Here is a 25934-nt window from a genome sequence, read left to right on the forward strand (position 1 = left end):
TTGATGAATTTCTCATTTTGTAAGTATGTTTTAAAAAAAAAATTAAAGCCTTTTGTAGAAGTCAAAATGATTGAAGACAAAGACTTGCTGTTTCAAATCAAAACTGAGCTTCTATTTATTCTGGTAAGTTAGACAATGTGCTAAGTATGCCTCTAAGTAGTTTCTTGAACAAACCAAAGACACTATCATTATCTTTTGGCTGCTATATTATGAGGGACTATTCAGTAGACTCACCTAGCAGAGACTATTCCCCCCCAGTTTTTTGTTTTCCAGTATCTTAGACTGGGTCTTTGCACATACAGTCTTATCAAGCTGTGTTACCTGATTTTATACAGCATCTCTTAGAAAAGCAAATTGTAAATCAGACTTGTAAAGGTAAACACACACACACAAAAAAAACCACACATCACAAGTAAATAACTCATATTGGGAAAGTCTCAAATCTTAGAGACAGATTGAGCTTAATAGCAATTCCTATTAGAAATCATATAACAGTAGCATCAAACATGAATTTGAAGAAGTGCTTTTAAAAATAAAACTTAAATTGAATTTTTGAAGAATCAAGTCACCTCTAGCTCTACCTCTGAACCTGGAAAGAACTACTGACCCAATCTTTCAATAGCACTGGAGACCATCAGACAATGGTCATTACATATATACACATATTCTGTCAATTATTTATTGAAATGCACATTGTAATATACTTGCTATAATAAACTATACATATGAATACCCTCAGCTTCATCTTACTTTCTAAATTACACTATAAATCTTAATAGCAATTTCATATTGCATTATTGTTGTTTAGTGGTCTTTGAACTCAAAATTCACAGTAGCACTGACTTTCACAACCTGCATTTAAGATGTCTTCAGTAATAAATGTATCAAATATCTCTTATGCAGAGTAGGAAAAAAAACACCAATTGGTCAAAATAATTATGTAGAAGAGAAATACTATAGGAAGCCCTAGATTATAAAATCCCACACTCATCTTCATAAACATACTACAAGCTACCACTCTGTAAATGTGTCAAACTAAGGATATAAATGGTGTTTACAAATTTCAGCTAATCCCACTTAACATCTGATAGGAGTCAGCTGGGATGAGAGAAAAGGACTGACAAGATATCATCTGTTTGCAAAATAAGAAAAAAATCTTCCAGGATATGGAAGGAGCAGCTCAGAGTTCAGACTTCAGCAAGAAATATAGGATGTATATGGAAGACCTAAGAAAACAACCTTTTTCTTATTAAAAAGATACCTGTCATTTTATTACAAGTTCTTCCTTTATGTAATGTAGAGATAACAGCAAAATATCAAAGTGACAGCTCTTTGTGAGAATCATTTAACCAATACTGCCATCAAGCGTTCTCCGTATGTATTGGGTTTATATTTCTCTGTTGCTATATCTGGATACGCAGGCGAGTACATGGACCAAAGGCTCTATGAACTGTTTCTCCATATCCACATATTTCAGCTCAAACTATCATTATAATTGTACAAGTAACCTACTTGTAGTTTGAATATTTTTGATGAAGTTCGACAGCTTAAGGCAAGAATCAGAAGTCTCTGGATGGCAGGAAGCAGCAATACCCTACATTGCTCATTTGGTGGCTATTTCCTCTATGGAACAGATTAAACAGCTCAAGTATGATGCCCACAGAGAGGCATGTCACATCACAGGTATCAGTCTGTGCCAGCATAGGGACTGTAGGGTAATCTAAACATTCACTCAGAGATCAAAAAGAGCAAACACAGGACCAAATCACACACTGAGAGATGATCAATCATTGGACAAGCACTTACACATCATGAGTTAATTGCCTCTGCAACTCATTTTTCTCCCTAGCTCTGAAGCATATTTGCTATATGTCTTCTGACCTTACACCACATGCAGATTTTGGCACATAGATCCAAGTGAGGAAGACTGACCACTCACTTTCTTACTATCGGGTATTTAGACCAAGTGTATAAGAAAACCATTCTCCTTTTGCTACACAAGAAATAACCACATTCTAAGGACAGCAGGTTGTGAAAGTGTTAATGCATTAGCAACACACAATGTATAATCCAAGCGCAAGAGTGACAAAGCTTTAGGAAGATTCTTCAAACAACTCAGACAATAAATATCAAATAATGTAGAAACATACACGTGGATGGGCAGGACAAGGCATGCTTCTCCTGAACTTTCTTTGAAGAAGAAGAATTAGCTGGAGATCACAAATAGGTATCCCTTTCTGATTACAGAAGTCTCTTATACTTGTCATTACAAACACCTGTGGCTTATTCAACATGCATAAAGAATCCTCTCTTTACACAATTATTTTCTAAACTGGTCTAGAGCTAACTAAGATAGCCAGCTCTTAACTATTTTGGCATCTTCCTTTCTTGTCAAGAAGTGGGATCATTGGAATAGCGTTGCTCAAGGCAGTAGCAGCAACATGACACAGAAAAGCGTATGTAAAAGACAACTTACAAAAAAAGCTAGGAGACATGGAGCAGCAGCAAGGACAGTTTGACATGCAGAGTCATAACCTAAAACATTGTTAATTATATTGTCTTAGTCTGACAGGCTTAAAGGAAAGACTGAGGTGAAAATGCTGTTCTGTCAAGGCAGACTCAAGATGGAGTGAAAGTCAACATTACAGTTTAAACACATGGTCATACTCCTAACACAAATTTGACCCATATGCTTGCAGGTTTCTTTTACATTTGTCGGAAAAAGCCCCAAAACATTCCAGTCAGCAACCCACACTATAGACTACCACGGCTATATTTTAAATACAAGTTTTCAGTTACTAGGAGAAAGTATTTCTAAGTTCTTCAGAAGAATATATGAAAATATTACTAGATCTGTGCTTTTCCTCAAACAAGCGCATCTCAGCTCCAGTACACAAACAGAACTGCTGTAAATTGACTTATAGCAGCCAAATTATCTTTTGTGAAAGGACAGAGCAGAGGGAGGTTACCTCCTCCACAAGAGGAGATAATTTCGCATTGTTGATTTTTATGGAACTGTTGGTTTAGACTTCTAAAAAAAGTGATGTTGCAGACCATTTTAGAGCCCATCAGCATAATTTCTTACTTAATTCAATAGGAAGGCACTAGTTGTCATGTCACAATCTGATTCTCTAACCATCAGGGAAGCAAAAAAAGGCACATATGTGATGGTAAAAAAAAAAATATTATTTTTAAAATTGCAGGCCATACAGGTACTGCCTTGTAAACAAGCCAAGAATTCTGCTTACAGGCAGTGTTATTGCACAATTCAAAGAACAAATACTAGAAAAGAACCACAGAAAGAAAACTAGTTATATGAGTACGAAGGCTGATAATATAAATATTGTTAAATGTAATGTACTACTCACCTGCAATTGTATGTGCATACAGCCTGCTGCCAAAAGTAAAAACGTGTAATTCGTACAGCTTGGCAATTTTTTCCAGGAATTCCTTACAATGAGGACGCAAACGAGTATGCAACATAGGCTCACCTCGACCTAACTGGAAATGAAATATTCCCTAGAAGAAAAAAAGAGTATGTTTCATATCATCAAAATACAAAAAAAAAAAAAAAGTATCCATATTCTTAACGTGAGTTTCAGACATAAAAGTTATGTGGATGAGTAAAATCCAAAGCACATTTTCGCTCTGTACCAGGCAGTCAAACACTAAGTTTTTCAAATGCAGGAAACTGCACTGTTGAAAAGTTTATGATCAAGGTAATTGTCACTCAAATCTTTACTTATGGTACACCAATATGGAAAAGCAACTTGAGAAATTTCTCAGGAAGTTCAGGATCTCACTCTAATCAGTATTACTCAGTGGACTTCCCTCAAATTAGTTTCAGTGCATATTGAGCTCAGAGAAAGACCTTGTTGCATGAAAATATATTATGTCTATGGAAACATACCTTCAGATAGCAAACCAGGAAATAAGTTTGCAGATAAAGATCTCAGTTAAAACTCTCAAAATCTTCTAAAAAATAGTTTGTCTCCAAAACATGCATTCATACAGATGAAGATATAGCTTTTCAAATACACAAGCTTTTTTCAACATTTAAGCTGAATATTCACTGTTCCCTTTCCTCCCAATTGCAAAGTACATTTACAGGTTTGTTTTTTTTTCTGCTAGCAGGTGTGAACACATATTGAACCTATTGGGCATGAGAGAATGGCAAGAGGAAAGAGAGGAACTAAGCAACCACAGTTTGCGTCACATTGGAGTTTGAATCTGCATCCTCCTGTTCAAGACACTGTAGACACATTCCAATGTGCCCCTACTCTTAAAGTTTCCAAATTAGAAATATTACAAGCCAGTAGTCCCTATCAGTTCAATGACAAGTATTTCACAAAGAAGTTAAACAGCACCACTCAAACTCACCTCCAAAAAAAAAAAAAAAAAAAGACAACTGAAGGAAAAAAAAAAAGAAAATAATCGGTAGATATATTCATGGAATGACAGACACAGTAACACACAGCATTACTTTAAAAGGGACTTCAAACAGTAATTCACTGTATCTGCCTCAGACTTAGGAAGGAAAAGTCTCATTACTGAGTGTTCCAAGTGTGAATTGTAGAAGGAAAGCAGAGATTAAAAATAGCTACCTGAAACTTCTCACTTAAAGTGACTCGGAATGGAAAAGTACAGGAAAGCATGAGTGGAAGAAAGAAAACAGTCAATTTAAATGTAAAGGAAAAAAGAACATATGTCAGAAAACTTGTTTCTCATTTTCTGTTATTCTTCAACTACAATTTCAGCTAACCACAGAATTTTTTTAAAGAAGCATTATTTAAATATGGTTAGAAGTACTCCTGTTTTTACTTTGGCTTGAAAGTCAAGACCAAATACTTGCCTTATTGGACATTTGTTGGCAGTGCTGTTCTGTAGTATGGATCAATGTCTGGTCCAAATCTACCATGAGCACCAGTTTTCGATTTCGATGTAGTCGCTGTTGATCTTCTCTTCCTAACTGTTCAGCTTGCTGTAACAAAATATCCATAAATAAGCTTAGTTTAGAAGAAATAAATTAGGTTTACTGCCTTCTGTGTATTGTAAACTTGAGTTTTTCCGCTACAAATTAACTGCAGAAGAAATGATACTTCAACATAACTGCAGTGATGGCAGCTTTGTCCACAATTTTTCTGCAGGAAAAAGAATTCCCAAAGTCTGCTCTCAGATCTTTGTAACAGTAGTAGATGTTAAAATTGATAAAGTCTACACAACAACTTCTAAATTTAACAGAAAAGTAACCACCAAATTAAAGGCCAAGAGTTTTGAGAGAAAATAGCAGTAGCTTTGGGGAACACAAAGGACAAGTTCATCAGTAGGCCTGAAAACTTTGGCTGCTATATTGAGTAATTTTGTATCAATTAGGTACAATAAGTCTGACCACACTAGGCTGGGTATTAAACTGAAGCTGCTAATGAAAAATTATTGTAACTGTTAACTCAATCTTGAAGAATATATACCCTCAGATATAGTTAGATTATGTAGCTCTGTGTGGGCACTGATACCAAAGACCTTATACTTCAGTGAATCTGAGTTGAAGTTCAGAACTCTTGTGCGTATTTACAAATTTTCAAGTATCACATTAAGCTCTGTGTTCACATTAACCACTTCTGATAGCAAGCTGCAGTGTTGCTGACAAGACAGCTAAACTAAAAAGTAAAGCAGAGCATTATGAAGAAGCAGGAGTCAAGTGCAAACTGCCCTTTGAAACACTCCTCTATGACAAATACACTTTTAGCTGCTTACATCTTCTCACTGGTGTTCCTTGAGGAGTTATCAAAAAAAAAAAAAAAAAAAAAAAGGGTCAAGCAGCAACATAAAAGGGCAAAGAAAGATCAGGTTGGTAAGGAAGATAAATAGAATGCTTATCTTCAAAATAAACATGTTCTTTACTCTAAACTGAAAAATGAACAAGCATATTTTATTAACTTATCTGAATGGAATATTTGAAAAATAGTGAAATCAATTTAACACACAGGTAAGTTGCAAACAAACTAGCTTTACTGTATCTAGTAGGACCAACTTCAAGGTGAAGGTGAAGGTTTCAAAGACACAGCAAGCTTGGAACACATTTCAGTTTGTGGAAACTGAACTTCCCACAAGCCGCGCATTCTTAGAGCCAAAATATTACAGTAGTAAATTTTCAGGCTGCTGTCACAGAAATGACATCTATTCAGTGCACAGCTCTAAAAAAACCAAAACCAAACCACTATAAACCCTGACAATAATCAATCTGCAGTAGTGTAAACTCAAAAAACAAACAATCAATCAAACAAACAAGCAAGCAAGCAAGCAAGCAAGCTACTGATGTTCAACACCAAATTCCTCTTCAAAGGGAAGTGAAACTTACTGTATGAAGTATATGCAACATAGAAGCAACTTCTATAATTAAGCTTCTCAACTGTGGAGCTACAGTGACTAAAGCAAGCATGATGTTACTTACCTCAGAGCTAACTTTAAGTTCTGGGACACTGTGAACCATAGACACAGTTGCTGTGGATAATGGCACATTCTGCTTTCCGTTCTTGCTTTGTATCCTAATCATGCAGGTAGAAGATACATCAAAAGAGAGAGTAATAGTTCAGTGGAAAGTTAAACACACTAAAATCTATAGTATCAAACTAGTCACCACCATAAAACTATGATTAAAGAGAGCTATTTTGACTAACACTTTCAAATTCTTGTTAATGTCAGTTACTGAACAAAGTGGATATAGAGATCAAAGCAGCTCACCACAGAAACCTTGCAAAGAGTCACTGTAATTAGTTATGCTTCCATATAATTATTTCATGGAAATAATTTTCATTAAGATGAAACAGACATCTATATATTGATTGGCATCAGTTATAAACCAAGTATAACTACCAAAACATTCAAATTTTTTTTTTTTTTCTCAGTCACTCAGGATGCCATTATCTACTTTTCTCCAAGCCAGACTTTTAAATAAATTTATGCAAAGGATAGACAGAATTACTCTTTATGCACAGCAGAGTGACTTACATGCGACTGCTGCTTCAAGAAAAGCATCCACAAAAATTCCCATATATGCTTTTCCCTTTGGCACAAACAGAACAAGGTACTGCTGTGCCTGTATTTATTTTAATTTATGTGTCTATTATACATACATATGTGTTTATTTTAATTTATGTGTCTATTATACACACATATAGTCTCACTATGTACAATACATTTATATGTCATATTTTTTATACTAGAGATAAGCATAAATACATACAGAATACATATAATCCTCATATATATGTATGAGTATGTGTCTACACACAGGTGTCTGGAATTCCTTGAAAATTGACCAACTGCACATAGTGTCAGTATCCCTGGCCTCCAGATTAGGCAGATTAACTTGTGGGGAACTACCATTATATTTCATTTGGTCCAAAGTTTACACATACATTTTAGAATCTTACATCCTTTGCTTCAGGGTTCAGAACACCTCATATGTAACACTGAACTGTATTTTAAATGAGCCTTTAAAAATTATTAACTGTTTTCAGACCATTTGTTGAATAAGCATAAGAACTGTTTAACAGAAAGTATGCACCACTAACACCTAACAAGCTGACAGTGAACAGGCTGCACTCACTTTTCTTCGAGCAAGAAAAGCATTGATGCTTTTGTATTGCCTGCTAACATAGGCTCAGCAGACATAACACATTTTTCCAGATGTATAAGTCACTTTGTATAAAATGAAGACATTTTCTGAATTAGGAGTGTTAATTGAAAAACTAAATTCACTGCATACCCTAAATTTATCTATTTTTTTATGACATAATAACAGTGCAGCCACATTTAGATGTGACTGTATTTAAACCTTGAATCAAGTGTTCATTCAGGGCAGGAAAAACCGCCATCTGCTATTATCCTAACTTTTTGTTAGGTTTGTTGTTTTGCAAATAATACTTGTTTACAAAATACTAACAGTCAACCTTTCATTAAAAGTTATATCCAATCATTACCTAGGCTACATGTAAGATTCTCAATCTTCAGTTCACTTGTGCTGGTTTACTAGATAATGCTCTCAAAATAATTCTTAATAATGAGCATGAATTAAAATGAAACCAAGGTATTTCCCTCCAAATAAGCATGCAACATTCATTTCTAAAATCCAGGCTACTGTACAGTCCATTTTTGAAAAACAGCTGTTGAATTAGTAATTTGCTATGCATAAGGAACATTCTCTTCACCAACCGCATTGGCAATAAGACAAGGCAAAAGAGAAATACAATCTTTTGAACTTTCTTTCTTTTTGGCCTAAGGCTTAAATTCCCTTAGTTCCATGGCAGAACATTTCACAAAAAAAAACCCCAAACCAAACAAGTTCTGAAGCCTTAAACTGAAAGCACTGGAAACAAGCTAGCTCCCATTCAGACACAGTATCAACACAGCAAGGTCACACGAACGAGACTGATACTACCTCACAGGTATTTACACCTGCACAGATGAAACTCTCCAGTTTATTAAGTCACCGCTGACACAGCTTAAAACTCTCAGTTGCAAGTACATAAAAAGCACAGTAGGATACATTGTGATGAGAATTTATGTCTGGATGCATGCTCCTTATATTTTCTACCTACAGTAGTAAGTTACCCTACATTTATCTCCACAAAACCAGAGTGTGCACAGTCAAACTTGTAACATGAACTGTAAGTATCCACATGTCATCTTATTCATCCATATTCCTAGTTATGAATCCTTGTAATGGTTGAAAGGAAATACAGTTCTAAACAACATATCTGTGACTACAGTGACATATAAGGAGAAAGAGGGTACATATTTGAAAAACTCAGGATGACAGAACAAGTGCCTTGTGCAAAAGGTGCAAAATTAATCACTTTGCAACAGCAGCACAGATCTTGCCTATTTACTCTTCATGTGTTGGCTTTCTCCACAAGGAACACCGATTATTGCCTACAAGCAGCAGTTTTTCAGTGAAGAAATATACTTCATTAGATGATTACACTATGAATAACGTGATCAAGAATTAGCATATTCAGACCACTCGACTTTAAACAACAATTTCATGAGCGAATCTCAATAGATACATATCTTTATTTTTCTTAAAAGCAAATGTCAAAAGTGCTTTATGCTGAAATTTAACTTCTGGAGGAAATTCCTTCTCAACTAACCTTAGAGGAACAGTCTCAATAGACACACATCTTAGGCAGTATGAATTCTGTTCTCCCTCCCTACTAGTATCTACAACTTCACAGTATAGATATGATTCACAACAACCGAGACCCAGAATAGGGAAGCAAAGAAGAAAACGAGAGAAGGAAGAGCTTGGATCCCTAATCACAAGTAAGGAGAAGGAGGAAAAAAAGAGCTGAGGATACTTACTGAGTTAAGTCCTGGCCACATTCTGCACATAAGCCTTTCATAACAACAGGATGACTGCATCCCTCCAGTCTCACCAAGACACCCCTGAAAAAGACGTAGTCATTCCACTTATTGCAGGTTGATTTCAGACACTTAATGACTGCAGAATGAAAGAGGTCACAGAATGGTTATGATTTGACAGGCCCCTAAAAAATATGCTTTTGCACCAACATGGAGAAAAAGACACCAATTAAGCATTCAAAATATTCAATTCCACACTGCCCTGGTTTTGTTAAAAACAAGTTTCTCTTTTAGTGAATTTTGCCTGTCAGCTAAAGCCTTCATATTAGCTGCATTTTCCTGGAGAACCAGACACATGTTTTGGTAAAACTAGCAATGGAATGCAAACTCATTGACAAGCACGGATGGACATCTCACAAGAGGGGCAACGAGAAAAGGGTGACCAAGAAACTGACCAACTGTGTATAACATTCCATTCACGTGAATACTTCATATAAAAGTGGGAGATCATGAGGATCTCATGCCTTTTTCTTTTCCCTTTTTCCTTTTCCCTTTTTCCTCATGGCTGACATTAGAAGAGGACCTTGCTGGTTGTGCCTGCGAACTGAGGCCTAGTGAGAGACTGAATCCAGCTCCGGTTGGCTGCAGAGTCTAATCCAGGACTTTGGGTGCTGGCTCTGCAGTTGCTGAGACTTACAAGATTGGTTTTGTATATTTTGTATTATTTTCTCTATTCTTATTAGTAGCATTAGTAAAACATCTTTAACTTTTCCAACTCTCTTCTCTCTGTCCTTCTTTCCCTCCCGATCGCCTGTCCTGAGTGGGAAGTGGGGAGAGGGAGGGGCAAAAGGGGGAAGTGGGGGGGAGAGGAGGTTAACAATACATCTGCCAGGGTTTGATTGTCACTCTGCAATCTAAACCCTTGACACACACCTTTAAAAGTCACAGTAACATACATGTCACTTTCTAACCTTATCTTAGCAAATAATTTCAGTGTATTAACAAAACAAGCATTATCTGTCTAGAAACAGTTTTACTCGATTACTTACAGCTCCCCATTAATAAACTACTAAGCTACAGAGCTACAAAGTAATGAAAACTGAATATGGAAACTTGAGAATCACAGAATGATTTAGGTTGGAAAAGACCTTTAATATCATTGAGCCCAAACACAAACCTAGCACTGTCAAGTCCACCACTAAGCCATGTCCCTAAGCACCACATCTCCTCTCTTTTAAACACAATCACTTCCCTGGGCAGCCTGTTTCAGTGCTTGACAACCCATTGATGCCCACACTGAGGATTTTTTTCCTCAGAGAGTAAAAACTACATTCAGGTTAGGTTTATTTAAAGACAAGTCTTCACAAGCCATCATACTAACAATATTCCTTTTTATGAAAGGGCAGATCTATTCCATTCTCACTGGCAGTCATCATCTGCTTGAAAATTACACCTCCTCTTCCTTTTGTAAGCATTTAAGATCTCCTTTTTTAAACATGGTATTTCACAGAACACAAATAATAAATAGTACATCTTGGTTTTGTACAAGAGCTGCACAAGAGACAAGTTATTTTTGTGGCCATTCACTACTGGCAATTGATTGTTTGATTATTTAGTTCTCCTCTCATTCCTCTTATGTTCCCATTACTTCATTTGACTCTTCTCACCCCTCCCTTAAATGCTACGCCCATCTTGCTATTTTTTTTTTTACCTTGATTCATCAACAAATTGCTTCATTTTAGGCTCCCAACTCACACTAAGGATTGTGTCAGAACTTCCCATCTTCAACCTGTTGTATGTGTAACAAGCTGAAAATACAGACACCTAAAAAGTCAAAAAAAACCATGACACCAGCTACAGAAATCTGCATAAGAGTTTACAATGACTGAGTTTTTACTCCAATTTAATTGGTTTTCAATAGTTCAGAAAAAAAAAAAAGTCTTCTGATGCCAGCATAGAAGCCAAAATCTCTTCAAGCATTCTCTACTTTGTACCGAAGGCAACATCACACTCCAGGGATGTGAAAGGAGGAGCTGATATACTCCTGGGCTGAGGTATGATTCAAACTAAGACATAAGCGTTTCTGTTCATGTATAGGAAACACTTCATCCCATCCTTTTGATTTTAACGGAGCAGAGATTCTTACAAGTAAATTACAGTTCTAAATTGTTCACCAATATTGTTCCTGAACACCACCTTGATTCCTTATCACATACCAAATAGCACAGCTAAATATCAGTTCTCCCTCTGCACATCTAAATACAGCCAAAATGCCTAATTTGATGATGCTTGCTGGAGATAAAAAGCACATGATACCAAGTCCTTTGTCATGGCACTCAAACAACTCATTCAACCCAAACAGCAAAGGAAGAACTCAAGAGCACCAGCAAACTTCTGAGCACTGTACAACACAGCTGTTTGAGGTTCAAGTACAGCTGTCAGGACGCTAAGCAGACTTCTCCCAGGGGAAAAACACAAACAACCCACATACTACTTCATGCTGCAAAAAGAAGGCCTGAACTCCACTAAGGCTTAAGCATACTTAAATATTTCACTCACTTAAATTTCAGCACATATGCTTTATTTATAAAAAAAAATATACTGTGGAAGAACAAGCATGGAACTCAAGTAAAATGATTTTTGTGCATTTCAGAACTGGAAACACCACTTTTACTGCTGAAGTGAGGGGTTTTCAAAACATAATAGCCAAGATCCAAGACAATTATCAGACAAGAGTGAGCTGAATGCAAGTGTGTGGGTCTATTTTTAAATGGCTGCATATACCAAATAGCAGTTCAAGTTTCTGCTTGTTCTCGTCTCTGGGTCATGAATGAAACCCACTTGAATACGGTCACTCCCTGCTCCATTTCCAGAGAGAAGAAACAGATCTCACCCCGAATCTGAAGAATTCCAATACATTCTACTACTGGCAGCATTAATAGCATGATCTTCTTTCTCCTGAAACTTCTCCAGGACCCACTTGGCAAAAAGCTGAGCTACTTCAACAATAACATTCCTAGGAAAACTGTCGCAAAAGATGAAAAATCTTTTTCCAGTTTTTACAAACTGTCACAACTGTGCAAATAAGCCAGGCACTAGGGAACAGCCAGTAGGCTGTGAAAGGCACACTTTTTTAGGTAGTGGCTGTGTAGGGGGTAGGTCATTCCAATACCCACTCAGCCAAAGGACTGCAACGGGACAGCAAACTGCCCACAGGGCTCCTTTTAAGTAACAAAACTCAACAGGATTTAAGTGAAACTTGAACAAGTAAATAAAGAAACCCACTCTAGGATCTTATTTACATTCTTTCCAGATGTGCTTGTAAATAAGAAACAGATACACTAGGTGTGCCATTACAGCAAAACTTTATTTTTGTTGCAACAGTCATGGATAGGGACAGACATTCACCAATGGCCTCAGGATGCAGATGACAATAAGCCGATCACTGTTCTCCCAGCAGTTACAGACTTAACACATTTTGACGGTTTCTAAAACAAGTCTTTCAACCGTATCTGCTTTCAATCAGCAGCACAGGAAAGGAAAAAAGAAAAAAAAAAAACTTTCATGAAATCCAGTATGAGCATTTTGCTTTTATTACCAGAGGCAGTCAGTGCCTCTTTTTTGGCCTGTTCCCTAGCGCTGACTCCACATCTAAGAACTTTGTATCAAGCACAATCTAGCTGTTGTCCCCAGCAGGTTAACTGCAACGGGAAAGCCACCACAAAGTTCTCATAGCTATGCTACAATTTGCTACTCCTCAGTTGTAACAACCAGTTAACTGGATCACTGAAGTGAACTCACTACAAAAACCACCACGCAATTCCATAAAAGACTGGGTTCGCTTTTTTCCACCCCTCCCCCCCAGCATGTTTCAACACAGCAGCAAAGGATGATGGCAGCAAGTGCAGGAGTTACAGGAGGACAGGAGCAAGAACTTCTTAAGCTAGTTTATCATGGAGGAGAACACCCACATGCAGATGGGGGGACAGGCCATATAGAGCACATGAGCAGGATGGCCATGAGACAGCTTTCCTGAAGAAAACTACAAAGAGCTGTACCTTAAGAGTACACTGCATAACATAGTAACAGACAGGTTATCTCAGTTATTCAGATCTGGTCTAACTTGAGGGCACATTAGCCATGGCCACCTTTACAGCTGGGCTCCACTTCCAGAGGCACCTGCTCCAAAAGCTTACTGCCAAAGAAAGCCAACAGCTTACTTTTTTCCCCACTCATGTTTCTCCTGAAAGCCCAGCCCCTCCTTTTGCACTTCCAGAAAGGACTATTTCAGTACCTTGTGAGGTAGAAGAACTGACCAGCGCCATCCACATTTGCTACTGGGTTTAGAAAGCCAAGGCAGCTGACAGAGAAGGTCAGCAAGGGCGACTGATGGGAAAAGATCAATGATGCAAATCTTCTAACAAAGAGGGCTAAAACCGGGACGAGGACAGAACCAGTTTCAACAAGTCACATTTGCTTCCCACATTAACCAGGCTACTTCATTAGCATTTATCTTAATTATCTTGATCAAGACTAGCTTGAACATATCCATGCCATGGAGATATAAGTTTTATTTATTACCTTAAAGTCTGTTGCAAAGAACCATGCCCTGGTATAGAAAATACAGTGCAATTTTCAAATTTGTGAATGAAAAAATAGACTAAAGTTACAAGATAATGCTACTGCCTTGCACAGACTTGTATCTCACAGTAATCTGTCAAAAGCCAAGAGGTTTCTGGGTTTCCTCAGATCAGTTTGGGATAAAGAAAGATATCAAATACCACAAGATTCATACATCCCAAGTTGTCACTCAGATCACTGAAATCCCCTGTCCTCAATCTGATGGCATATGCTCTTGCAATTAGCATTAAAAGATGTAAAACCATTCTAATGCAGCAAAATGAGACCCTGGTGTGCAGGTGAACGTAAGTGCCTCCACAGGTTCCACAGCATGCTTATAGGCAAATTATCAAGGAGTAAAAATACCAAGTGAACACAACTCAGATCAGTGATTGTTAATGCCAATTATTATTGAATCAACTGACTATTCTAGAACAAATATGACTACACAATCTTTTAGCTGTCATAAGATCAGAATGGCAGACAGATGAAGTCTGATGCAACTTAAAGCCTGCTTCTACAGTTTATTTTACTCAAATTTGTGAAACACTGTATTTTTGTTAGCTTATATCAGAACAAGACCTTGTGGTACATGGCTGCAGTATTTAGAACCACTACAAAGAGGCCTCAAACCAAATTTACATCAAACCACAGCCTCTGTTACACAGGATTCCAGTTTCATAGCTAAGATTTTTCAAAGCCTTAATCACCTTGAAATTACCAAATAACCACACACTATCCTAGTGTGATGCAGACATCAGGGCAACTACACATTTGTAATTAAAACAACTATATAGTAACAACCGATGTGAGCTGTAGGTCATAGAGAGCATAGTTCACACTTCAAGGCATCGTCTCAACTCTCCAAAGCTAATGGGGAAATCATGGGCCTTGAGATCATGTGTTTTTTTTTTTTTTTCCTTCCTGTTAAGAACAAACTTTATAATTTTGAGCTAAACTGTGTGTGAACTTCAAAACGTTCTAGAACAGAAAAGCTGAAGAGTCATTTTTCTTCTGCTTTTCAGGCAAGATATCTATTTTGGATTAGACATAGGTCATGAACGCCAAGAGAAACCTAGGCCCAGAGTTTCTGGATTTTATTTCTAATCTAAAAGACATCTTAAGCATGAACTAAGTCTATTTCCAGGATTTGCAAGCCCTTAAGAAGCATATTCATTTACTCCTGGAGAAGAGTTTGGCATTATAAAGAAGGAGCTAATCCTCTCCCACCTCCCATGCACGTATCTACGGGCAGGTTCTTACATGTTTCAAAAAGGCACTTTAACAATGTACAATAAAAAGGTACAAAACCAGCAAGACAGCTGACAGTGCACTTTACATAAAATCTAGTAAATCTTTCAAGGATGATTTAGAATAGTCTTTTATTTTATTTAGAACATTTTAAACTGAAATCTTATTAGTTGGGAGAATTCAAAATTACCTTTTTTGAAAAAAAAAAAAAAAGGTAAGAATGTAGTTCTCCATACCTGTACATAAAACTTCTTGAAAACAATGAAGTTGATAGAGAAAGAATTCAAAAGTGAAGAGTTGAGAGCTCACATCTTTCTGTCTTCTGTCTTTAGAATTAAGTAGTACTTTTAACAGTAACAAGAAAATAAGCTGTCACATCTCAGTAATTCAGTGAAGCAGCAAATAGTTCTGCAGTTCACTCCCCTCACCAGTACTGTTAACTAATGACATTACTGTTTTATGCATTTGTGTTTCTATTGCCACCTCTCTGATTGTAGTGTTAGCGATCACACAGTGCTTCCCAAAAATTAATACTTGCAGCACAATTCTGGTTGAGAGTTAAGGAACTGCATCATAAGTTACATTTTCTTCACTGAAGAGATGACTATCACTTCAAGCAGTAAAACTAACATCCAAGTAAACACATGCCCTTTGACTCCTTGAGTACACTTAACATCAGAACTTTACACCAACTATAGAAATATTATGGAAAAGGCCCATGTGGCTTCAAACTGCTGACAGCATCTGTAAGAAGTATTTGCAAATCCTACATGCAAACATCATGGCAATAGTCTAATTAAATGCCAGTTACAGCTGGAAACATAATACATACCATAGCCAGTTTCCTTCTACCACATAACACATCTTCAAAAAGTAAGAATTATGCAGGGTATAAACAATGTTCTGAAATAGTTAAAACATAGTAGCTTTAAGAACATGTCCAAATTTAAAAACAGTGAACCAAACCTCTGGTTTTAATATGAATATCCAGGAGTTTCACTGCTACATTAAAGAAGGTGTTTCACTTTTTACCATTTCCCCTCTCAGCATGTCAGGAATCCACTGCTGTCAGCACCTGCTTGTATAAAAGTCACAGGGCAAAAGCAAAATGTGATACAGGTTTAAAAAATAAGAAACTACTACATTCACACACACAAAAAAAAAAGCTGGAAAGGGAAGAAAGAGGTATGGTAGAGTTCCCAAGAAAATCTACTCATAGCTTTCAAATAAAACATTTTTAAAAAGCTTACATTATCCCAGGATCCATTTTCTAAACCACTAAAAGTGTAGCTTTTTAGCACACAGACATCAAGACAAGTTCATTGTTTCAGGAACATCCATCTGACAGCGGGCTCAGAAAATCTAAGTCATCCAAATCTATACATAGCATATACATTTATATAAAATAAACACTACCAACATAAATTGCATTTATCCAAAAAGCTGAAGTGGCAGAGTGGTGCCTGTATACCCTAACTGACATAACAATAATTAACCTAAACCTGCAGCTTTCTCAAATCTCACTTCAACTTTCACATCAGTTATCAAAGAACAATAGTCACAGTTGAACTGCTGCAAAGCCAGGTGCCAACAGCCTTGGATTAATCCCATCTCCAATTCCTTTTTATTTTCAGGTGTATACCTTCTCAAATCCCCACCTCTCCTTCAGGTAAAGGCACATAATTCCCCCTTATCTCAGACCAATGTACCACTGTATTCCTCCTACCCCCAGCCAAGATCACATGTGATTACATGGACAGATTTGGTTTGCCTTCTGCACCTACAAGCCCACATCTAATGAAACAGCTACAGATGAACACCAAAACAGCCTGGACATCAAAGCAGAGAAAGATGACTGAGAAAGAAACAGTCTGACACACACAGCTGACAGCAAAGCTATATACATGCTTTTTGTTTCTTTCTGTGCACAATAAATATGGGAGGATCCTGTGATGTCTCACCTGCTGCCTTAGAAAGCTGCATCTATTAACAGAGAACATTACACTTCCTCTGAACATTTCATGACCTCCTCCATTAGAACAAAATACTTAAGCAATCATAGTCATTTTTCTGTTACTTTCAAACAATGAATAAAATGGGAAGAGGCTTACTGCAGGATGCAGAATCCTCTAGCCTAACAGCTTCCTCTCCTCCTTTCCCTTTTTGGATACTGTGGCAAACACTACCTTCTCCATGTTTCCCCTGGGACCTGCTGTTAAGTCAAATGAGCACACTTCTATAGGAAAATTTAATAACTCTTAACACCCTTAAAAGCAATTATGAACAAGCCTGTCATAAGTTATGCAGCAGCATGCAAACCAAAGAGCAGCAGCTCCACATTTGGCAACAGCCACGTGACATTGCCGGGGGTGTCAAACTCGTTTTTACTGGGGGCCACTGCAGGCCTGCGGTTGCTTTCAAAGGTCCTAAAATTACATTCGGCCCTTTGAAGGCAACTGCAGGGCTGCTGTGGCCCGCGGTGAAAATGAGTTTGGCACCCCTGATGTATGCTGTCAAGACACCAAACAGCATCGCCTGAACCCAGAACCCCAACACACACTCCAAAAACAGAGCACAACAGTTCAGAAGGCTGCTTGGCATATAAAGGGGAAGTACTACAAATAGCTGTAAAGTTACCTGGAAAGTTAATTAAATTTGCTTCTTGTCTAGCCATGCCTTGTTTGACTAGAACTGCTCACCTCTCCCCTGTACATGGGGATTCACACAGTTCACTCCATTAAACTTGCACTGAGACCTTTTCTGTTACATGCCAGCTGAATGCTACAATTTTGTAGCATAAAAATTACATCTAAAAAAAGTACTACAATGTAAACAAGTGGGCATTAGTCAGTTCTTCTCTAAATGTCTACATCACCACCATATTCTACAGTTCTTTCTCAAAACATCTGTAGAAAGTCAAAAAATATATATACAGGTATCACAATTATCAGTGAAACAGCAGCCTGGAAATACCCCACCCTTTCCTTAAAAAAGGACATACTACAAAAAAATGGATGTGTTTGTAAGAAATAATCTACCTGGTATACTGCCACCTTTTACATAGTAACACACAAAGGAAAAGAGTTTTTCTGGATCTAGCTGGTTCTGATTAGTGATATCTTATACAAATCATCCAGCATCAACCTGGTTATCCTAAATCTAAATCACTACAGTCCCATCAGATGATTAAGGAGAAACTCCCTTCCCATTGCACTGGAAAGAGCACAAAACCTTTGCTCTTTGTTTTGAAAATAGGTTTTTATATTGGCTTTTTTTCTTGCTTTTCAATAGGATTGGTGTTTCTGAAAACATCAGAAAAGATAAAGTATACTTTCAAAAATGGCATATGTCTTTTACTCTGGCTAATTAACTTCCATCAGCAGGCTAGCCTGAGGCAAACAGAATTAGCTTCTGCTGACTGGCAACATTTCATTCATTCGGACAAGCAGCACTTCTTCATTAGGAGTAGGGATACAGATTCTGAAGGAAAACATACAGTTGTTGAGCACTGTTGTAACATACTACAAAATACGGTGAGAAATTCTCACCCAAGTTTCATAATATACATGATGTATGGCAGCACTTTCTTGTCCACATAGAAAAGGGGGAACCTTTTCATCTTCTAAAGTTTTCGGAAGACCAAAAAGTCTCTCCTATTGGTGACAGTATCTATCCTTTCCCTATAGGCCAAGGGTGAGATTCCCAATTCTGCAGGTCTATGTTCAGCAAAACAAAATCTAGACAAAAGGTATAATCAAGTTCCTTGAACTGTAACCTGTAATGTAATACTACTTGCTTTACAGGAGTAATTTTATGCTCCCCTATACACTCTAAAAGGCAACTGGTACAAATTCAACTATCCACATGTGCTAGAAGACCTTAGATGAGCCTTTAATTAACATTTTTAATCACAAACCCCAAATATTCATAAGAATATTTCATAAGGGACAACTTGCAACGAATTCTCTATCATTCTCAAGAAGATATCTCAAAATGAAAGGCTGGAAGCTCTCTACTGAACCTTTAGGGTAGAAAGCCCCAAGTGGAAATATTTTTACATCCTTTTGGTAATGTTTAAGAGTTCACAATACCATCACCTTGTGAAAAATGCAGTTGTGATTCGTGCTAAGATGTTTAATGTTTACAGATATAACCAAATGAGGCACGGACTCTGAACCTGGAAAAAGGAAAAAGGTGATTAAGTTCTACGTAAAAAGTTATGAAACTTGTTTAGGAAGTCATATTGATAGAGGGAACTAACATTTTTAGGGTTAAGCAACTACATAATGAGGGCCTACTAACAAGCTAACATTTTAAGCCACATAATTAATATCTAGTTTAGAGCTGTATGTAACTAATTGTGCTAAAAAAGCAGGACTTCATCAAATGCCAAGATGAAAAGTTTCACAGCACCAGCTGCAACCTTGAGGAGACAAGATAGCCAAGATTTACAGCAAAAAGGGGGTCTCAGTCTGGTTTCAGTCGGCTTGGTAGCTTGGGTTTCAGCCATTTCCTCATAATGAGCCAAATGTAAAAAGTCCACTGTGACAAAGCTGAAGGAGCCTTCATCCAAAGACCCCCCCCAACGACCCCTCCTCAAATTCACCAAGTGACACTGCGCAGGCCCAACAGGGGAGGGTCAAGGAGGGGCTATGGAAATGGTTATCTGAGACTCACTTCATGAATATGTATAGGAGTTCCCGGGGTCATTATGAATATGTAATACCTTACTGTATATAAGCACACTTCTTTTTGTTAAAAGTGTGCGTGTTGGGCATAGTGAATCCCCCCAGCGCACCCAGCGCTGTTTTGCTTATGCTCTAATGAACACATGTTTAAAGAATACAATTAAGAAATTGGATTAAACGTTGTTTATCCATAGAAAAAGCGTAGGTTATTTATTTCAACCTCATAATAATTTTTATTTAGTGAGTTCAAGTGTTGGGTTATCAAGTCAGCTAGAGGGGAGTTTTCCACTAAGTAATACTGTCTTTGAAAATCCAAATAGCTGGGATCCCTACTAGGGTCAGCCTTTAACACCAAACATGTGGTCATCAAATTGGAAAGAGCCAGGCAGGCATGCAAACTGTACCACTAAGGTTTCTCAAAGCAAAAAACCCCTTGGGTCAAGACAAACTTTTAAGACAATTCAAACCAAAAGTCTTCTTTCTTTCTTACTCAAACTTTTCCAATCCCTTTCAGTTTGAAGGGCTACATATTGCACAGCACAACAAGTCACTTATTCTAGTCCTCCAGTCAGAATTTTTGTCCATACATTTTTCTCTTCAGAAGACTATTTGTTTCACAATTAAAGAAAACCATAAGGCAGCATCAGAGAAGAAATAGCATACACATTTGCCTTTGAAAGAGACTGTGGTTTTCTAAACAACTCTAGTATTGAAGTAATGCTCAAAAATACAGTAAAGAAACTAGACAAGAAATAAAATCCACTACAATTTGGGTGAAAGTTAAATCAGTTTACAACACAGACATCTACACACACTTTTTAAAGAGAGCTATAACCATCCTGTAGTTCTACAACATGATGCACAAAACAGTCCCATGAGCTACCTTACTGTCTGCTGGCCCATGGGATTCTGCATCCACTCACACAGTGACAGTCTTTGAGGCCCAGTATGACAAGCAACTTGTAGTAAGAACTCAGAGTAGAAATTCCCATGGTTTGGGAGAAACCTTGTAATAATAAAAGTAATGTGTTACTAAAGACCATCATACAAAATGCCATATGGGACATACACAATCCCAATAATGTTATTTCCTGGTGTCAACATGGATTTTTATCCCCCTAATGACACCACTGGCATTTACACAAAAATTTGATCTAAATACAGGCTACTGCTGAAAAGAGAAATCTGCCTCCCTTTCCTGCTACACTACACTCCTGTTGCAGCAACTGAGCAAAACAAGGGAGTTAATTAGTATGGACCGTTTTGCAGGAGGTCAGGTGGCAAGGACAGAAAGCAAAAAAAGAGACCAAGCCATCTTTAGCTACATGATTTCCAACACCCACCTCAATGCGAGCTGGAGGCACACAAAAATGTGAGCACCCTTTCCAGCCAACTGTTGTATGAGCCTGAAGCAACCACAAAACCACAGTCTGCACCATGAAGAGCTGCAGACGGAATGCTGGTACCACCACATTACTGGTAACTTCTGAGTCTGATGCCCGTTTCCAACCTAATCTGACTGAGCAGCTTGATTCTTTTAGATAAGGAAGTTCCTACAAGTTTTGTGAAAACAGATGCTATTAAAGAAAAAAAAAAAAAAAAAGAAAAGAATGAATCCAAGGGTTAAAAGGAAGTAGGCGAGAGATGTAGTACACTGGTGTTATTTAACAATTCTTAGTGTTTGGCAATTAGGTTTTTCTGTAGACTCCAATGAGCTCATCAAATATTTGACAGGCTATTATGGAAACACTTGTGTCTAACTGAAACAAACTGTTTTTCCTGTAGTTTATTACAAGTGCCATCACTTCAAAATAAAATGTAATTCATCAGAATTTTATTTGCCTTGAAGACTGTAAGATGGAAGTTATTGGGGTCCAGGGTTAAGTGTCTTTCATCTTGGGTATTAAACTAAGCCCTGAGGCTTTGTGATACTAGGTAACCAAAGGAAGATACATTTTCAAAATATATAATCAAGTTTTTGATATAAAAGAATGCTAAAAATCTACAGTATTAGAGAATAAAATCACACCTCTTTCCCATTTTCTCCAAAATGAGAAAATAAAAGCTTTGCTTCACTAGAATACAGGTAGGTTCAAAAGAGATTTTTATTACAACACTCACTTTATGTTCTGCAGAAGAACAGAAGTTTTAGCTATTAAAGCTATGTAGAAAGACACAAAGATATCCAGTTTAAATGTACAGGTAGTAAATATTTTGTAAGACTCTACTAATATGAACCAAACAATAGACTTTCAGTTGTCTATCCCATCAGTAGGGCTTGAAATGGGATAATCATTTCATGTCAGAAACTCTTATGTAAATAGTCACATAAAACAAAATACGGACCCAACCCAGAATCCTGACATACCTGTATCAGTTTCAGAACTATTAACCTTGATGGGTAACTAGCATTATTATTACAGAGAGCAGTGCAGAAGTTTTGACATTTGTGTTCCTCCCACCCATAGAAATCATGCTTCATTAACATCAAAGATCTTTCATTAACTGCTTGCTGTCATCTCTGCTATTTACAGTCCCAACAGGTCAAATACCTTCCTTTCTCAAGTTGTAGTTTGACATTTGGTGCTAAGCCTACCTCTGCCACTATAAGCAAAATCTACTTCCTGCCTGCCTTGGGCTGTCACATCCCCATACCATTCTATTCCCTGCAGACAGCTTATACCATTGTCAACGCCAAAAAAGTAGGTAATCAAACAACAAAAAAATTAAGTTGCTACATATGTGGAAAATTACTTTCATATACCAAAAGATTCCATCTCATGCCAAAGGTTAGAAATGTATCTTGTGCTAAAAGATGTCATTATTTTCAGAAATAGTGATGACCAAATTGACATTGAAAAAACTTAGCCAGTTACATTATTTATCCTCAAATAAAAAGGATAATTCTACTTAGGTTCTTCATGTTCTAATGAAAAGAAAAAATACTTGGAATAGAAATGGTATTTCTATAGCATCTAAGTGCCTGACATTTATTTGCACATATCTTTGGATAATAGATAATTAAGGGCTGAACTGATCAAATCCACTTTTTTTAAGGCAGCAAATGGCACCTACCACCCCGGATAGTTTGGATTTTAAAAGGTGTATCTTCTGGAGATGCTGAATAAATTTCAGCTATGTTGCCTACTATAGTCACACCTGTATTCTAATGCTGCACAACCTTAACATATATTGAAGGTAGGTAGTGCAATGTTATTACCATTACCACAGAACAGGAAGACACAGGAGACTAAATGCTCTACAAAAAACCTGCATTTCTTTAGTCACTTAGAAGTTACGTCTCCAACTCCTGACCAGCTCTACCACGCTTACTTCACGCTGCTTCTACCTATTCTCTTTCACATTCACCCAGTAAATATCATTATAGCACGTAACAGAGAACGCACACTGAGAATTCCAGAAATATAACATGTAGCAATGGTCAACATTAAGAACTTTTAGAGGTATAAGATACAAGTGTGTTAGAAACCAAGAACAACAGTAATAAAGAACACTATTTATTTTCTAATTGTCTCAAAGCAAAGACTTGCTAATTATAATCAAGTGAATCAAAACTATACAACTCAAATAAAAGCTCTGTATAAGAATTAGTGCATTCAAATTCTAAAGTCTACATTGAGTAAAGCTAAACCTAAAATGCTGCTACATCAGATCCAGGGTATTTTAAATTGTTTACATTTACGATCTAAAACCTTTTTTGTTTTGTTTTCCCCTCAAGTGCTTCGCTAACATAATGAAAAAATAAAAAGTTTATCTCCCCTTCCACTCAGCACTACCAAGATGAATTTCATCATGCATATAGTGTTTTAAAATTTTAGTCTGTACTTTTAAGATGCTTTTAGTCTGGCGTAACATTTAGGGTATCTTCATTCTAAGTCAGATATTAAAAGATTGTCCATGTTGCACCAGATGCACTAGCAGAGAGCTGATGTAGCACAAAAGGAAAACCACTGTCTTATCTCAGAAAGAATAATACTCTCTGTACCAAGAAAAATATAACTTCTATCTCTTCCGTAGCATTTTACATTATCAACAGATAAAAATAGAATTTTTTTTTTTTTTCCCTGAACCTTTGAGAACACCCTCACACACAGTGATTTTCAATCAAGAAAGTTAAGGCCTAGCTGCACCCACCCAAATCAAGATAACTGCAATAAAAGAAAATAACTTGCTTTCATATAACAGAGGAAATTGTGTTTCAATTGTTTCCTGTTGAGAAAAAAACTGCTTGAAGTACAGGGTAGCAAACTGTTAGCCCAATTTAACCTAGAAATATGAGATACCCTATCTATTTATTTGAGAATTTAAAAGTAAGCAACATCCAGTCTTTTCAAGGCAAAACCATTGTTTAACTATAGAAAAATATTTTTATTTAATCCTTTACTGTTCTGAAAGTTCAAGTTAAATCATCTCATTCATATTTGTGAAGCCTTATACATTAACAAATCTGCGTTATTAAAAACATTTAGGCTGCCAATATTACACGTACAGTACCTAGTAATTTTAAAATGTCTTGCCACAGTGCTGATTCCCATTAAAATTCCCCCTATCAAGCAGGAACTTATACCCTCTCTGACCAAGTTTTGCACCAAGCCAACAGCAAGCTGCCAAACCAAAGGAAAAAAAAAAAAAGGAATTTCCAAGTAGTTTTGCCAGTAAGAGCCATTTCAGAGGACCCTACAACACGTGAAGGGATGCTCAGTTCACAGGCTTGACGATGCACACCAAACGCCGTGGAAAGGGAGCTAAGCAGGGAACAGGGCTCCCAGCCTCGGACACCGCCCCGCCGGCGCCTGCAGCCCCTGGGAGCTGCGGAGGGAGCAGCGCCCCCTTCCCGCCCCCCGCGCCGGCAGGGATAGAATGGAGAGCGCCGATGGCGCAGGCAGCGCAGCTCCGGCGGGGACCCGCTCCCCGCCGCGCCGTAGGGCCGGGCCAGACGCGCCGCAGGGCGGGCAGCAGAGCAAGGCCCGGCCCGGCCCCCTCAGAAGCAGCGCGAAACCCTCGTCCCGGGGCAGGCTCCCCGGGCTGCTCGCTCGCCCGCCCCCGCCGTGCGTCCCCGCCAGCCCCCGCCGCCGTCCACGCACTCACCCGGGCGCAATGACCTGTCCGGGCCGCGCACACAGCTCCCGCACCACGCCGGGCCGCTCCGCTTTCAGCTTGCGCTCCGTGCCGGCCCGCTGCGGCCGGGTGCTGGCGCCGCTGGCGGCGGGCGGCGGGGTGGTGGGGCCGGCGGCGGGGCGGGGGGCGGGCGGCACCGGAGCGCACAGTGCCAGCACCGACCCGATCTGTACCGCCGCCCCCACCGACACCTTCCACTCCAGCAGCCGCAGCGGCCGCGGGCCCGGCGCCCGAATCTCCGTGATCGTCCCCGCCGGGCCTTCCGCGCCGCCCCTCTCTGCCGGCCCCTCCATCGTCCCGGCCGGGGGGATGTCGCTATGGCAACGCCCGCGCCGCCGCCGCTGGCCCAGTAGCGGGCCGAAGCCTGGCGCTGCCGTTGGGGCGGGGGGCGGGAGTGGGGGCGCCCCAATAGTCACCAGCGGCGCCAACAGGCAGCGAGGTCACAACCCCTCTGCGCAGGCGCGGGGCACCGGGCGTCCGGCCGGGCTTAAAGGCACAGGCTCACCCAGTGCGCCCCTGAGGGGAAGGGGCGGTGCCGGTGACGGGAGGGGGCGGCGGTGGCCCCCGCTGGCGCCGTCCCGCTCGGGCCCCGGCAGAGCGGCGCCCCCCTCTCCCACTCTAAGCACGTTTCCGGCTTCGCGCGCGCCAGCTGCAGGGTCGCGCGAGGGAGAACTACTGCTCCCTGCAGGCGGCGCGCGGGTCGGCCGGCCAGCCCCGGAGCGGCGCGGGGCACGCTGGGAGCTGTGGTTCTCTGCCTCGGGCCGAGGAGCGGGAAACGTGGCGGCGCCGGCCGCTCAGCTGCTCCTTGGGGCTCGGCCGCCGCGGAGCGCGCAGCAGTTTCGTGATGCGTTCCGCTTTCTCCCCGGGTCCCAG

General features: G+C 39.0%; 1 protein-coding gene across 2 annotated transcripts in view; it reads right to left on the bottom strand.

Annotated features, from left to right (window-relative positions):
* The window catches only part of CTDP1 (CTD phosphatase subunit 1), a 112658-nt gene extending 87076 nt beyond the window's left edge, over positions 1-25582 (bottom strand). Inside the window, exons 1-5 of one of the 2 annotated variants that reach the window (XM_065832162.2) lie at positions 25032-25582; positions 9364-9447; positions 6452-6545; positions 4853-4981; positions 3369-3519 (exon numbers count right to left, since the gene is read on the bottom strand). In XM_065832162.2, the coding sequence (XP_065688234.1) occupies positions 3369-3519; positions 4853-4981; positions 6452-6545; positions 9364-9447; positions 25032-25354 (781 nt within the window). In that variant the 5' untranslated portion in view covers positions 25355-25582. Of the gene's footprint in view, positions 1-3368; positions 3520-4852; positions 4982-6451; positions 6546-9363; positions 9448-24437; positions 24494-25031 lie in introns of those variants that run through there. The other variant, XM_071804644.1, reaches the window with a different exon arrangement.
* Positions 25583-25934: the final 352 nt, after the last annotated feature.

Source organism: Patagioenas fasciata, chromosome 2, assembly GCF_037038585.1.
Source record: "Patagioenas fasciata isolate bPatFas1 chromosome 2, bPatFas1.hap1, whole genome shotgun sequence".
Taxonomy (NCBI): Eukaryota; Metazoa; Chordata; class Aves; order Columbiformes; family Columbidae; genus Patagioenas; species Patagioenas fasciata.